This window comes from Girardinichthys multiradiatus, chromosome 22, assembly GCF_021462225.1.
Source record: "Girardinichthys multiradiatus isolate DD_20200921_A chromosome 22, DD_fGirMul_XY1, whole genome shotgun sequence".
NCBI lineage: Eukaryota > Metazoa > Chordata > Actinopteri > Cyprinodontiformes > Goodeidae > Girardinichthys > Girardinichthys multiradiatus.
This window is the reverse complement of record NC_061814.1, coordinates 12,493,148-12,509,518: the sequence shown is the minus strand read 5'-3', so window position 1 is coordinate 12,509,518 and position 16,371 is coordinate 12,493,148. Positions and strand designations below refer to the sequence as shown.

At 39.1% G+C, this 16,371-nt stretch overlaps 1 protein-coding gene across 1 annotated transcript in view; it reads right to left on the bottom strand.

Annotated features, from left to right (window-relative positions):
* The window catches only part of LOC124859634 (homeobox protein Meis1-like), a 76,826-nt gene that overhangs the window by 32,321 nt on the left and 28,134 nt on the right, over positions 1–16,371 (bottom strand). The window contains exon 3 of the mRNA XM_047352524.1: positions 489–565. Coding sequence (XP_047208480.1) covers positions 489–565 — 77 coding nt within the window. The remainder of the gene's footprint in view (positions 1–488; positions 566–16,371) is intronic.

Below are 16,371 nucleotides of genomic sequence, written 5' to 3'. Positions count from 1 at the left end.
GTATACATAACTAAATTAAATGACAGACCATCTTTGCTTAATAGAATAGCCTGAATTCTGACAAAAATTCTAATCAACTAAGGCAAATAAGCCAAAATATTAAAACAAATGTTAAATTTGAAACCAAAAAAAGAATCTGTAAACCTCAAATGAATGTGCCAAACCCCTACAATTATCCGGTAAGCTACCAATTTTCAAGTGATCCTCCTCATCTAACTTGCACATGCTGAATGATGTTATTGGATTTTTTTAAGATAGTTAATTTACATAGATGCTCATGTTAGGGCTGAGCAGTTGGTTTGAAAAAGAAAATCACTCCAGGCCATATCTGCTCAGATGGATTGATCTAGGTGAGAAGTAGCCAGTAAGAGAAGGATGAAAATAAGTGAGGAGGGGGAGCATTAATTCCAATCATTAAGAACTAGAATAGCCCGGGGTGATCCCACCCCAAAAAAAATCGGCTGCATGTAAACTCTGAAACGAATTACCAGTTGTTCACTTGTAGGATGGTGAGGCCTGTGTCCTGCGCCAGCTGTTTCTTCTGTTCTTCTGAGGGGTAGGGATGCTGCGGGAAGAGAAAGACGACATGCATGAAAAAAAGGACTGACCACAAATTGCTTAATGAAGCTTCTTGTTTTCTGAGGAAAGGGCTCAATGTGCTTTTTAGCAGAGGAAGCGCTGTTGCAGGGCAACAGTGACATGAGTAAAAATGCACAGTAGTGAGAGGCAGGAATGAGCTGTATGTGTTCCATCTCATTGGTGCATAGGTGTCAGTATGCCTGTGTGTATATCTAGATGTATACTATAGATTTGTGTGAGCATGAGCACATTAATAAGCTCCCCCCACACCATTCATTAATGGAATATGAAATCTTGTAATTAATGGCAGCCAAAAAGGCAAGCCAATTAGAAAGTTAAGTGAAGTGGAGAACCAGCTCTGGTAATTAGGCAGCTTCTTACACAAATATATTCGCGTCAACGGCCCCCCTTTTCCCCACTGCATATGTAATCAGTAAGTGAGAAATATGTAGCATTAACCCAATGGAATACAGACAAGCAAAGACAGTTAACACTCGTATAATCTCTTGTCTTCATTCCTGCTGGTTATAGCTCATTACACTGATTTAACCATTAAGTTTGCTCTGTTTTTGTTAAGATTGTTACATTTTCACTGTGCAATATTGAGTACATTCTTGTTACAGCTTGAACTAGGAAGAGTGGATTCCTGAGAATTACACAATACCTACTTAGTGAGGCAATTAATTCAGTTTGTGGGGCTTTAAAGGGTTAGGTTTTTTTTTAAGAAAGGTTCTGTAAAATGTTTTATGGGTAATAGTTACCGTAAACGTTTTGGAAATTAAATAAGTACTCTGGCAAGCTATTCAGACTGACTCTGACTCTGTTTCAGTTAACTTAAAACTTAAGTTAACTTAAGCCAATTTAAAATATCTCAGATTTTACATGATAATATCATTGGAATATAGTGCTATGTTAGGAGATATTATCAGTGTTTGCATTTTGTTTCAGTTGTGCAACAAGAAGATTGTGTGTTACTGTGTCTTCCAGATCTCATGGATGTTTAGACAATATCCCAATGGACTCACAATATCTGGTGGATTGATACAGCGTATGTCTGATTGGCTAGTTAGCCAGACTAAACAAACCAACCCTTTAATACCTTTAAAAAGAATATAGGAGTAAGAGTCTGTGATGTTACCAAATCTCATGGAAGAAAATCTTGCGATATTAAAAGACTTCAATATTTCTTGTCAAATGATCATTTGTCTAACGAAGCACCATTGTACAAGCATGAAACCATATTAAAATCTTATCATGTGAATCTCTGATTTCACATGCTGACACTGTTTACAGGAATCTTGCATAAGTGTTCTCTGGCAGGTTAGACTCATAAAACTGAACTTCTTTGATCCACTTTAGGTTGTTTGCTTATTTTTTGATACATACAAGGAAACATGAATGCATATTGTTCTGGCTGATTGGAGAGTTAAACTGAGCCTGTTTCAAAGTGATTCACTGGCTTTACAAGTCCCCCAACCACGAGCCAGCTGAGAACAGTTAAAGCTGAGCCACCTGTTTAAATACAAAGTGGGCAAATGTGCACTGAAGGCGTATGTGGATTTATATTAGAGTGTGTGGTATCATGGTTGCTTTTACTGTTTTCCATGCAGTACAATGTCTGATTCATGAGTGAGACAAGTTATGGTCTGTTGCTGGAGACCCTAAAGAGAAGAGGAAGGATAGCAAAAGAAAGCAGTAATTTCATTAATGGAGAACTGAATACACAAAATTATCAGTATGCATTTCCATAAGATATATTGATTAAAAAAATTAAATTAATGACATTTTGCTAGCCAAAGGGTTTAATTTACTCACATAATTTTTTATGGAACCTCATATTCGTACTCGTATAAATGCTATAAAATCATTTATTACGTGCATCCCATATTAGAGTGACCAACAATGATGCCACACATGTGGCCAATGTTTGCAGTATGCCTAACAAGGCAACGCACTCATGATAGTCAATCAGACAAGAAAAAAATCAGTCCGGCGCCAGCTTTTTCATTTTTTTATGACAGTTTTTTCAGCGCATAATGAACAGGATTGTGTTTAATGCTGAGCAGGGAGGATAGAGCGTGAGAGGAGACTCATTTTTCTCTTTCCCCCAGCATTCCCTTATCCATGTGATTGGTTGCGGGGAATGGAAACACAAGGAGGCTAATTTCATGCGCTAAGTTATAATTGCATTGTCGCCTCTAGCCAAATTTGTGTCCACTTCACTTCATCAACCATTTTTGTACTCCTCTGGATGTGTGTGTGCAGAGATCACCCATTATTGTGTAGTTTTGCATAAGTACGTGCACAAGTACATTTTTAAACTGATCAGATAATGTCGGATTTGCAAAAACTGCAAAAAATGGTGTACTGCTTGCTGACCACTATGTGTGTATAAAATGTGACAGAATTACTGTTTAGTGCCTTTCTCATTTAACGTATTGATGGGTCAACCAAAACAGAGGTGTGTTTCTAAGCCAGTTGTATGTCTATCTGTCAGTGCGTCTGTCAGTAAGATATCATAAAACTAATAAGATTAATTTCACTAAAACTCTGAGAAAATGAGGAGTATTGGCAAACAAAGGATCCATTAAATTTACCAATACAAGACAGGGCATTGTGGAGCGCCGCAGCCTCCGAGAGCCCTCCTGGCTTACAAACAGAAATCACATACATTTTCTGCTGACATATTAATATCAACTAATCATGTGAAAAAAATTTTCCCTTCTTCAAAAAGGAAATTTGACTGAACATGTAAATATCAATGAGTCCATTCTACATGTCTTGAAACTGAAGGCAGGGCTGCCTTCCTCGTGATACCGAAGGGGCTTCAGCCATGCCAAGGGCCACAGCTCAGCACAAACAGATCCTTTTTCAATGATTCTCTCTCTATAGCTTCAAGGCATGCACACAAAAACTAATACACAACGCTAGTCACACTCATAATCTGAATTTTAGGCAGTGGGAAAATGGGTTTAGTTGGATGAGCGTGATTTCAAGAGACGTCAAAAAACAGCAAAAGTAAGGACAAAGTTCTTTTAAAATAGGTGGTAGGGGTATAACTATACATCGGCTCCCCACACGATGATGCTTTGGGTTCAGGAGGATGACAGGAGGTGAGATTTTTGCAATATCTTTGTAAAAACTAGGCCTCTCCGTGTTTTTTTTTTTTGTTTTGTTTTCTCCACAAGTAAACTAAAAGTTTCACAAATCACAAACTGTGTTTTAAAGGATCTGAAGTCAGTGTAAAAATTACACTCCTGGTTTGATGAATTAATATATTACATTCCTTATAGGTAGTGTAAATGACTAAATATTTTCACCTTTTACATTGTATTGTAAAATATTTCTTTCCCTTTATATTTTGCTTCCAAACATCAGACTTGAATTTTTTAAGTTGATTTGTTGCATAATTCTTCAGATTTTCTGAAGATATCTTTTGGGGGTTTTGGCTGGTTTTTATACCTGTTGCCTGTCAAGAACAAGGTCAATTTCAAAGTAATTATTTTTTTGTTTTTGGTTATTTATCTCTAACCTATGAGTCCTTCAGGCATAAAAGGTCTCTCAAATAAATGAATTAACTATGGTTGTGTGAACAAAGAACATATATGTAAGGAGGTTCATTCATTCATTCATGTTAATCAGGGACCCAAACGTTTGTGGCACAACTTCACCCACATCCAAGGTGCGTGGAGAGGGACAAAGATCTGGTTGAAGACCCCATTAAATACTCAACACCTTTATCAAGATCCTTACAAAACACCAAACAGTTTGTGTTTAAATAGAAAAAATGCTACAGAATAAATGACTATAAACCAATTACACATTCACCTATAAGCAGGGAGACTGATGAGCCTTTATAGGATGGTGCTTGCTGACTGGTTGAACCTGACTCCCATTAGGCTATGGGCTGAACCAGGTCAAATTTAAAGGGGAAATCATCACATATCTAAAAGTATGTCTATTGAGGACAGTACAGTACAAAGCAACTGTTGGTCTGCAAATGGTGGGTGGAAGGCTCATGTACAGGTCAAGTCTGTGGCTGGGCTTTTCTATTAAAAGTAAAATAAACATATACAACTATGAATAAAGGACTATAGATGTACTCACATTCCTTCAGAATTATTAAGTAAAAAACATTGAGTTCCAACAAAACCAGTTACTTTCAAAAAATGTCACAAAGGTGATGATCTTTCTCACAAGAAGCCCGGTAGAAACACAGTTTTTTTCTTTTTTTATATGTCGAAAATACAGAACTAAAACAGTATTTTAGGTCATTCCTAAACTATTGAAAACATACAGCACATGGATCAACAGAATGATGACCCAGTTCTCATTTTCTGTATCAGGCCTTAGATTTTCTAAATATCATGTCAGGACTTTTAGGTTATGTTTACCTGCTGGAGATAATCTTCTTCTGTATTGTATTTATCCAATTTACAGATTTTCAACCACAGGTCACAATATTTTGCCAGGGTTAGGCACAAGGATGGAAGAGAAAATGAGGGGAAATACCAAAATCTGAAGAAAGAGTTTGACTTTCAAAAAACCCTTGAGAACTACATAGTTGGATCACTTGAAAAGGTTTAAAGAGTTTGTGTCATTGAGAGCAAAAAAGAAACATTCACAGCAGTGCTTCAATCATTGGTTTTACTTTATTCTGATCCTGCTACTAATTTTCTTCAACAAATTTCATAGAAAATTAACATAAAATGAGCAGAGTTATGAGTACAAGTTGGCCAGAAAGCTCCTATGCCAAAATAGTTTTTGTCTTCCTCAGTTCTAAGCCTCCAAATTAGCTCCTATCTGTCAAAATGCTGTGATTCAGCCTCTCCCCCCGCAACAAGTCATCCAGTTTTACCATTGTCTTTGAGTGATTCTGGCTGTTGCTCAACGGGTTGCACGAGGGGGGAGTTAAAGAAGGCCTTCGGTGTGAAAAGCAATAACATGGTCTTTAAAAGAGCAGATGGAAAGTTTCTGCGCATCCTTCCCTCCCTTCCTTCTTCCCTGAGCCTATCTTAATGATATGTCCTCTCCAAATATACAACTCCTTTCAAGATAATTTCCACTCTGCTCGCTGCTCTCTACAGGGCTCAGAGCATCTGGGTACGAGGGGGGAACTGTTTGTTCTTCTTCTCTTCTCTGTGTCTTATCAAATGGAGTATGTGTCAGTTGGTGTGAGCGTGCATGCCTCCTATGTGCATGCCTCCTCCGTGTGTCCATTGTAACCAAATAAAGTCAGTCTGCGTAGAGTACAGTCAACATATACATGCTCATCCTTGTTGGAGCCACTCTGCTGGACGGGCACACGTATGACCTCAACTTTGTCATACGGACAGATGTGTTTGAGTGTAAGAAACATCCCCCTCCTTATCTGAACATCCTCTGACAAGAACAAGAGAGGGATGGAGAGAAGAGGGAAAGGGAATGAGAGGGAACGCAGAGGCAGGAGGTAGGAGATGAGGAAACGGATATCTGGAGCCCCAGGATTTGACAAAGGGATGAGAGCCTAAATATTCTTTGGGATCCCTCTCTTTTAGTTATCCTGACCCAGGTCTAACCTACCAAGCAAACCATTACTGGCAATAAAAACAGAAACATGTAAACGTGGAACAAAAAAGATTCTTCTTTTCCCAAAAACAAACTTGAAAGGTATTAATAGCAGAGGTTGGTCCAGAAAAAAAATTTAGAATTAATAATAAATCAGGACTCTGAAAATAAACTAAAAATAAACTAGATGGCCACAAAGTTGTTAATGATAACAGGAAAATGAACAAAAATCTTGCTTTAAAAATGTAAATCACAATATCAGTACTGGTATGACCAGGGATGTCCTCGGCAGAATTCTGGTATCTGCCCGGCGTTAAAATTAAAACTGAAATGATCAGTATCATATGCGACCGCGAGGAAACCTACCCTCTGATTCTGTCAACAGTGTCCTCAGCTTGCCTTTTATAAAAACAAAGGCCTATTTTCATGTTGTTTTCTTTACAATCTACTTTTTTAACCCAACAATGATGCTTGATATTGAGAGACAGCTCCATCTTTCTCTCTGTCTATGTTCATGTGACTTGCTTTGGACGCATTTCTCAGGTCACATGGCTCAGATATCCACCACAGCCCAGAAAAGCAGCAAAGGGAGCAGCTAAAACACTGGTCATTCAATTTCATGACATTCAAAGCGAAGCACTAAGGCATTTTCTGCGAATGTTGTGCGCCCTTGATCATGTGGAACCCCACTGAAGATTTTTTTAACAACTGAATTATCAATAAGTTGAATCAAAGTAGAGTAATCTTAAGTGTTCCAGGATAAAAACGGCAAGACATGAAATAGGACAAAATATCTGCTGCATTCAAGAAGAAAAGACTGGAGATACTGGAATGTCGTGAAGGTTGTTTGTTAAGTTGGGTGCTAAGCAATCACAATGCTGATCTAGACCATGTAATATTGATGAAATATGCTGTGTTATGGCTTTGTATATAATGAAGCATCACATTAATGAAGCAAACAACTAGGACTTGTTATGCCTAGATGACTTGGATCAGTATCAGTGGGAAAAAAAATCCTGATCAGAACATTAGTAGTTATACCTTTGATTTAATTTGTGTTTCACAAACTCAAGGCCTAATTTTCCATTTGCACTAAGACAGCTCGAATATAGATGATGAGAATCCAGATTATTGAACACCATTACTCATTATCTTTAAAAACACACTGCATGTATTACATTTAAAGAACAAAATCAGAGTGCTATAAGGACTGTATGTTTGACTTATTATTATGTTAGGTTTGGGATTGTTTGGAGCCAAAGTTGAATTTCAAATACATGAATTTGATTAAATGCCCAGCCCTGAACTGAACTGTATAGTTCAACCCACATATAGTTCCCACTGTATAGTTCATTGCAATTAGAAGCTGATTTAAAGAAAAACATAAAAAAGACACACTTCCATGTTCTTTCTTTGTTGCTACACATCTTTAATGCAAAAACAATTCCACATTTTACAGTTTGGTTTTGAAATAACTGGTAGATAACTTCAGATATATAATTAAAAACATACACACTACATTTTCCAAACACTCTATTTTAGTGTGTGCATAATTACACCCATGTGCATTCCCTTCTTAGCCATTAGGTGTTATCATTGCATTTTCTTCTATTTAAAGCTGAGCTCCCCAAGTCTATGTGCATCATGTTAAAAGGCTTGACACGCCACATTAGCTTTATAAAACAGCAACCATTGAGAAATGGGTGGAGTGTGGGAGAATACCAAAGAGGAAAATCATATGTTGTCGCAGCGTACCATCCCTCGAAGAGAGGCCGTGACACTGCATAATCTGTGGATCTCAGACATGGGTCAATGATATTTTAAGTCTGCTTACTTTTTCACCAGATGGCTGGTCCTGGCCACAAGGCACAACGATGCAAGCAAATGGAATGATTCACAGTAAACAACTTTTAATTAGAGCACATCTCTGTTTCCAAAAATATTTTTAATTGCTGTAACTGTCCCACCACTGCAAACCTGGTGCTTACATCGCTGAATCCACAGAGTCTGCTGGTAAAATCTCAATGGAAACCGAGCTGTCCATCAGGAATGCCTGACAGCTAATCCCGAGGCCTTTTGGCTGCATCATACCAACCTGTCTTTTACACATACAGATATACTGCAGAGCCTGATTCTACCAGACATGTATGGGATTACTTTAAATATTTGGGGAAGCAAGCGCTAACAAATGTCCTGAGCCCCCAAGTGAGAGGGAACTTTAAAACCAAGCGTTCCGAACTATAAGCTCGTGCCGTCTAAGCTACAGCAAGCTTCCAATTTCCCAATTTTCCTGCTCATTCAGTTGAAGTTTCATACTTGTGTTTGTTCACGCTACTCTGTGAGAGCAGCGCCATTTCAAATTCCTTTCTGTGTAGGTGGCAGGGACTGACATCCCTTTGACTTCATTAGGGAGCAGGGACCCAGCAACAAGGCTGGCTCTGGGAGAAAGGGGGGATTAAAGACAAAAAGAATAGGGAGTGAGAGTGAACAAAACAACAACAGAGAGAGAGAGAAAAAGAAACAAAGCACCCCTAACCTAATTTCCTCTGATTCAAGCTGCTCCAATGCAAAACCAAACTGTGGAAAACAGGTCTTCTGAGAGAGTTAAAGTGAGCTAACTACGGCATCATGAATTATCACTGAAATCTGCGACATTTCATTAAATAAAAAACCTTAATGCTACAACAAAGAAATGAAAAGTGTCTTTCTATGGTGTTTGTCTATGGTAAACCAGCTCAAAGCAAAGCCTGCATGAATAATTCACCATCCTTTTTAAAGGGGAAAATCTTAATATATGCACCAAAATCTAAGCAAAGTAACCCTATAAAATGTTTTTGTCATCAAATATCAATCGTTTTTTGGAAATATAGTCAAGGGAGGTAAAAACAGATTTTCTTGCACTTTTAATTCATTAATGAGATTTTGTTGGTTTTTGGGAACTCTCACAGAGCTCCTGTCTGTATGGTAATGAGATAAATCTAGTTAGTTATACAGACAAAGGCTATATAACCAAGAGAAGTACTGTATGTCACGTTATGCTTTATTACAAAATGAAATACACAATTTTCCCGCTTTGTCTTGAGGACAATGGATAATTAGTATCACTCAACACAGTCTGAGGGCACACTGAATGACATGGGACAGCAGCCATCACTGAAGCTGTTGCTTGGTCGTTACAGTGCACGATAATCCAAGAGCTACACAGATGGGTGAGTTTCTAACCTATATATGGAAGCTTTTAGCACCCATGAACACGTTTAAGAGGAAGGTTGCAGCATTTAAGGCATCTAAAGAATGAGGACGGTTGACAAAAGCATCTTGTATTGTTTGCTGCATGGGAGCAGAGTGCAGTTGCATTCAGTGAGAGTGAAGGCGTGCTTCATTAGTCCTCCTTACTCCAGCTCCAGGGAGGCTAAATTTATTAAGGGGGACGGATGTTGCACAACACCTGCCGCTGCGCTTCCCTCTGTGCAATAAAGGAAAGGGAGTGCAGGGTGCTAGCTAACGCTAGTGGTAACTGCTGCTCATTGGACTGAGCCTGATGAGCTGGGGCTAATTCAGGGGGTGATTATGTAGTTTGCTGGACCACTAAACCTCTTTAAGCCCGTAATTACTGCCTATTTGAGCAAGGGGGAGGCACTCCAAAGCAATCGGTGCTTGCACCAAGCGGTGCTGAGAACAGCAGCCACAGCTGGAGGTGGGCTGCCTCAGGGCTGCCTAGGAATGAGGGGGTGTCTAAATGGGAGTAAGAGGAATCTACAAAGCCTCATCGCAGTCAGGTACTACAGAAAGCTCAGAGAAAACGGTAGGATGCCCCTAAGACCACCAGCGAGCTCCAAGCAACAATGCTCGGAGCTAGCATTTTAGTAATGATTTCTAAACCTAAAAACTGACATTCTTTGTTTAAACAGCTACAATACAACTGGCTTACTAGACAGAGATGCATAGAAACTGCATGCTCTTACTGGGGAGTTCAATGTAACAAAACCAAAACAACTGCACTTAATCATTTTGACTGAACTATACCTCGAAGTAATTGAAGGATACAGGTCCTTCTCAAAATATTAGCATATTGTGATAAAGTTCATTATTTTCCATAATGTCATGATGAAAATTTAACATTCATATATTTTAGATTCATTGCACACTAACTGAAATATTTCAGGTCTTTTATTGTCTTAATACGGATGATTTTGGCATACAGCTCATGAAAACCCAAAATTCCTATCTCACAAAATTAGCATATCATTAAAAGGGTCTCTAAACGAGCTATGAACCTAATCATCTGAATCAACGAGTTAACTCTAAACACCTGCAAAAGATTCCTGAGGCCTTTAAAACTCCCAGCCTGGTTCATCACTCAAAACCCCAATCATGGGTAAGACTGCCGACCTGACTGCTGTCCAGAAGGCCACTATTGACACCCTCAAGCAAGAGGGTAAGACACAGAAAGAAATTTCTGAACGAATAGGCTGTTCCCAGAGTGCTGTATCAAGGCACCTCAGTGGGAAGTCTGTGGGAAGGAAAAAGTGTGGCAGAAAACGCTGCACAACGAGAAGAGGTGACCGGACCCTGAGGAAGATTGTGAAGAAGGGCCAATTCCAGACCTTGGGGGACCTGCGGAAGCAGTGGACTGAGTCTGGAGTAGAAACAACCAGAGCCACTGTGCACAGGCGTGTGCAGGAAATGGGCTACAGGTGCCGCATTCCCCAGGTCAAGCCACTTTTGAACCAGAAACAGCGGCAGAAGCGCCTGACCTGGGCTACAGAGAAGCACCACTGGACTGTTGCTCAGTGGTCCAAAGCACTTTTTTCGGATGAAAGCAAATTCTGCATGTCTTTCGGAAATCAAGGTGCCAGAGTCTGGAGGAAGACTGGGGAGAAGGAAATGCCAAAATGCCAGAAGTCCAGTGTCAAGTACCCACAGTCAGTGATGGTCCGGCGTGCCGTGTCAGCTGCTGGTGTTGGCCCACTGTGTTTTATCAAGGGCAGGGTCAATGCAGCTAGCTATCAGGAGATTTTGGAGCACTTCATGCTTCCATCTGCTGAAAAGCTTTATGGAGATGAAGATTTCATTTTTCAGCACGACCTGGCACCTGCTCACAGTGCCAAAACCACTGGTAAATGGTTTACTGACCATGGTATCACTGTGCTCAATTGGCCTGCCAACTCTCCTGACCTGAACCCCATAGAGAATCTGTGGGATATTGTGAAGAGAACGTTGAGAGACTCAAGACCCAACACTCTGGATGAGCTAAAGGCCGCTATCGAAGCATCCTGGGCCTCCATAAGACCTCAGCAGTGCCACAGGCTGATTGCCTCCATGCCACGCCGCATTGAAGCAATCATTTCTGCAAAAGGATTCCCGACCAAGTATTGAGTGCATAACTGTACATGATTATTTGAAGGTTGACGTTTTTTGTATTAAAAACACTTTTCTTTTATTGGTCAGGTGAAATATGCTAATTTTGTGAGATAGGAATTTTGGGTTTTCATGAGCTGTATGCCAAAATCATCCGTATTAAGACAATAAAAGACCTGAAATATTTCAGTTAGTGTGCAATGAATCTAAAATATATGAATGTTAAATTTACATCATGACATTATGGAAAATAATGAACTTTATCACAATATGCTAATATTTTGAGAAGGACCTGTATATCATCATGAGAGAATACAAGCTTTATTTAGACTCTATGACATACAAGTGGAAACCTGAGTCTCAGATTGCAACTCAACCATAAGGGAATCTATTTCATTTCACTTGACTTTCAAGGAAATTTGACTTTATGTAATGCCACTGAAATCTGATCTCTCAGAGGAAGCAATTTAGGGACCAGAGAACATTCTAATAACCTTGGTGATATTATTATGCAATTATAATAATTACCCTTTTGCCCCTAACATTTTAATTAGAAACTCACCGTTGGCCCCGCAGGGGGTTAAAGGAACCAGAGTTGGGGAATGCTGGAACTAGGTAAAGGTATTTCAGAATTGCTCCCTTATGCTCTTTGAAGTAGCAAGTACAGGAAGACAAAATGGGTGATGCAGGGCTCTTATTGAAATATGAAGCTTTCACACTCCAGCTCCCTTCCCCTAGATCTCTGTCTATCAGAGAACATTTACCCCCCTCCCCACCTCCTTTCCCTCTATCTCCCTATCTCCATCCCTTTGCTCTATATTTAGCAGTTTGTTAACTATCTGTTGGGCTTCCTCCATTTCCTCCTCTGTTGTGTCCCATCTCCATTTAACTCACCTCTTTTACAATTAGCTCGGATGTTGTCTGTACCCTCTTTCTCTTTCAAACCAAACGTTTCTTTCCATTCCCTTACTCTGCTCTATCCCTGCCTTTTCCTCATCTTGTGCAACAGCGGGCCTTCTCCATCAGTGCACCCCTTTTACAAATCAATGACTTAATCTGTCGTAACAAACAAGTGAGCAGCACCCTCGGCCTTTTTCTGCTCCCGCGAAGTGAATGGAGGAATTCAAGAAGAAAGCTGTTAAATGCAAAATGCTGCAAAATGAAAGAAATAAATGTTACAATGGATAAAGTGGAAAGATACGGGGGTAAAAATCTGGGTTCTAAATGCTTAAAGAGTTGGTTAGGACAATCAAAGTTGAGAAACAAGACAAACAGATGGGCATTGGTGCAGAGTTTTAGACATATCTCCCCTCAGTTCAACAGTCCAACTCCTCTACCATGAGTTATTTCCTGCCTGCATTCACCTCCTGGTTCACTAGCTACAATTTTCCTCAATCCACTGGACACACAACCATACACAAAAATCACATGAAAATGCACAAACATTGACATGCATTCTGGTGTGTTTAGGTCTGTGTGCGTGAGTGTCCCCAACACAAGGACACTGGTAAAGAGTGAACAAACCACCAACCCATGGCCATATGTTCCATGCAATGTTGGCCTATAATGCATTATGTACTTATTTGTGTTTAATATAAAAAGATAAAACACATCAATCCTATTATTATACTACAACTGTTAAAATGAGAGTATCCCAGGATTTTGTCTAGAAATATCTACTGTCTTTACATTGCCCTGTAAAAACAAAAGTGTACCAATATCATCACACACAAATGTAAGGCAAGACCGATCTATGTTATAGAAAAATTAAAATGACAGAAAGTCATGGAAGAAAGGAGTAATGGGTGAGTGAAGTCAGAGAAGCAGAAGACTTGCATAAAAGATAGGAAGCCCGTACGGTCTTTCAAAAGGGACTGTTTTGTCTGAGGCGGAGAAAGAGAGCAAGCGAAAGAGAGAGGGTTCATGCATGGGCGAGAAAACAAGTGGGAGGAACTGAATTGATAAATTAGTTCAGCCAACGTGCAAACTGATTACCACAACAGCAGAGCTGGAGCATCTATCAAGCGGCGGCATGGAACGAGGCACAAAAGGCACACACACACATTCACTCTGCCTTAACAAAAGAGACATGAGGCTGACAGTTACAAATAATATAATAGCATGACTGCATATGCAATCACACACACCCACCAAATGTATCTGGGGCAAGCTGTTGCAGTTTGCTGTAAGTAAAATATACTTTGCTACTGACTCCAGACAGAAAATATCCACCAATCCTCTGGATTGCCAAACACACTCCATTGGATAATGGCTAATGTGATTTCACACCCAGCACAATTATTGTACAGTATGAATGGTTGTAACATACTCCTGGGACACACTCAGGAGCTGTTCTGTTGGTGGGTGGTAAACATTTGTAGGCCTACAGTTCATTTTAGGATGCTGGCCATTTTACCCCTTTGCCATTTTGTGACTTTGTAGTTTTTTTTTTTTGTACTAGATTTTCTCCTAAGAAAATGATTGTGTACCTGCCAAAGAGACAGCATGATTTTCTTTCTAATATACTCATAGTCAACTGTAATAAAATGGGATTTTGTGGCTCAAATAAATAATATCAACCAGCGGGAGTTTGCTTACAGGTGCTTTGGTTTAAACATCCGGACAATCTGTATTCTATGGCCTAACTTAGGATCACAACTACAATCAATAAAAACAGGGAATGGTAAAGTCTTCTAAAAAATAATATTCAATTCAATTGAATTATAAATGTGATTTTAACATTTTATGATTATTCATCTCCTAAATGTATAAAAAACTACACATGAAGAGAAATGAATTCATATACAATGGCTATTTACATGTACGAAATGGTTTGTTCAACAAGATTAAAGTCAGAAGGGTACGAAATGGGGCTATGAATTGGCAACGGGCCAAATTTACCTGGAACGTGAATTTTAAACAAGTTTTAACATGTTAGGCTACTTTGAGGATAGTTGCTAAAGTCTATATATGCTCTTTGCTAGCATGTACTGCTGAGATAAATCAATTACTAAATTATGACATAGCATTAAGCTAACAGCAGACTTATCTCTTTCTTCTGGTTTGACTTTCCAAATAGATGTCAGGATTCCGAAAGGAGCAATTGAAGCTTGCCAAGCAGCCCTGAGTTAAGTTTTCAATATGGGTGCTGCACGTACAGAATGTAGTTAAGGTGGCTGATATAAACAATTTTGTTAGTGAAATTGAAAGTTTGTCTCTTTCAACCAGTGTCAAAAAGTGTCGTGCAACATTAAAGATGTTTATTTTGTATCTTAAAGAATAAAATTAACAGAACTACATACGGTGTTACTGACTTTTATTGCTAACAGTAGCTAGCAACAAGGCCAACCAACTTGCAAATCCCACCATTTCTCAACCTGCAACTAGAACGACCTGAAATTAGACATTCTGCTCCTCCGTCCTCCAAAAACTGAATGCAGCTCTATGACAATATCTAACCTGATTCTATCACATGTCAAACTTACCATACACTCTCCAATAAATTCCACAGCCATGGTGGGGAACTCCGCACCCTAACAAGCAATGCCATTGTTGTAACACCTTTTCAAAATATTGCCTATGAGTGCAGTGTGTTTAAACTTGTTACCAAGTGTGTGCTTCAGTCAACTCCCTCTCTCCATTTGCAGATCATCATAAACTGATTAGTGTGTTCCAAACCAAGAATAGTTTCGCATATCTGAGTTACTGAGCCTGTAGCTACACACACACACAGACTCACATACTGCTCACATACAGCTGATAATGAAAATAGTGTGAAACACAGCTTCAGCATGGGGCTATCAATCTTTCTGACATACAACAATGAAACCACACACTGAACTGTTTCATAGTTTCCCCAAATATGAGGTTATATGGGAGTTGACGGGGGAGGGTAAGCAGAAGGAAAAAGATGGCAAAAAGGTACTCAACTGTGATGAATTACAATCGATGGAATTAAATTTTGCCCTAATCAAGCTGCTTGTTAATAAGAAAATAACATAATTCAGTATTCATATTTTTGCAAGTTTTTTGTGAAAGTATAGGCTAAACTAAAAACAAGCCCAGCATGACTATTCAAATACAAACTGGGCATTGGGTCTGTTTACATCAAGAGGCATTACATCTCTTGATCTCTTCCAGCACTACTGACCGACCTTGAGGGTCTGTAAAGTTCTCACGTTCTCAAGAAAACACACAAACCTACTTCATGAGTAGCTCCAGATCAGCGCTCTCACACACACACACATACACACACAAATATGTAGGCTCTCGGTCCAGATCTATGGCAGACGTCTAGGAAAGGGTTCAAAGGTGACATGAATTAAAAGTTAACTGCCCTTGAGGGCTTTTAAATAGTAGGGTAAAATGATACAAGAAGCATAGAGGAGAAACTGGAAGAGAAAAACTGAAGTAAGTCATTCACAGAAATGTAAAAGCACTTCATAAAACTAGACTAGAACTAGAACTTGCACCTAGATATTGCTCAAACTAGTCACTCTAAATGCTGTAATATTGGGAATAACAGTAAAATACTGAAGGATTAAAATGCTAGATTACTGCTCTTCTTACTGTGTCTGGAAGGAGTGTTTCATTATCATATCTTAGTTAATGTTTGAAACAGGCCTTTTAAATATTATTTGTAATTGACAGGTTCTCCATTAAATTTGAATGTTAAGGACAACACCAGAAATATTTTAATGTACATTGAGCACAAGCTGCTTAAATCTAAAGATGTACCTGTTAGTAAACCAAAGATTAGGATTAGGACCTTCCCTTAGTCAAATACAAAAAAATCCTGCACTTTTTCCCAACTCATTAAATGCATCAAATCTAAAAACTTCCACCATTTTTGTCTATATTCCTATTATCCAACAGGATGTACTT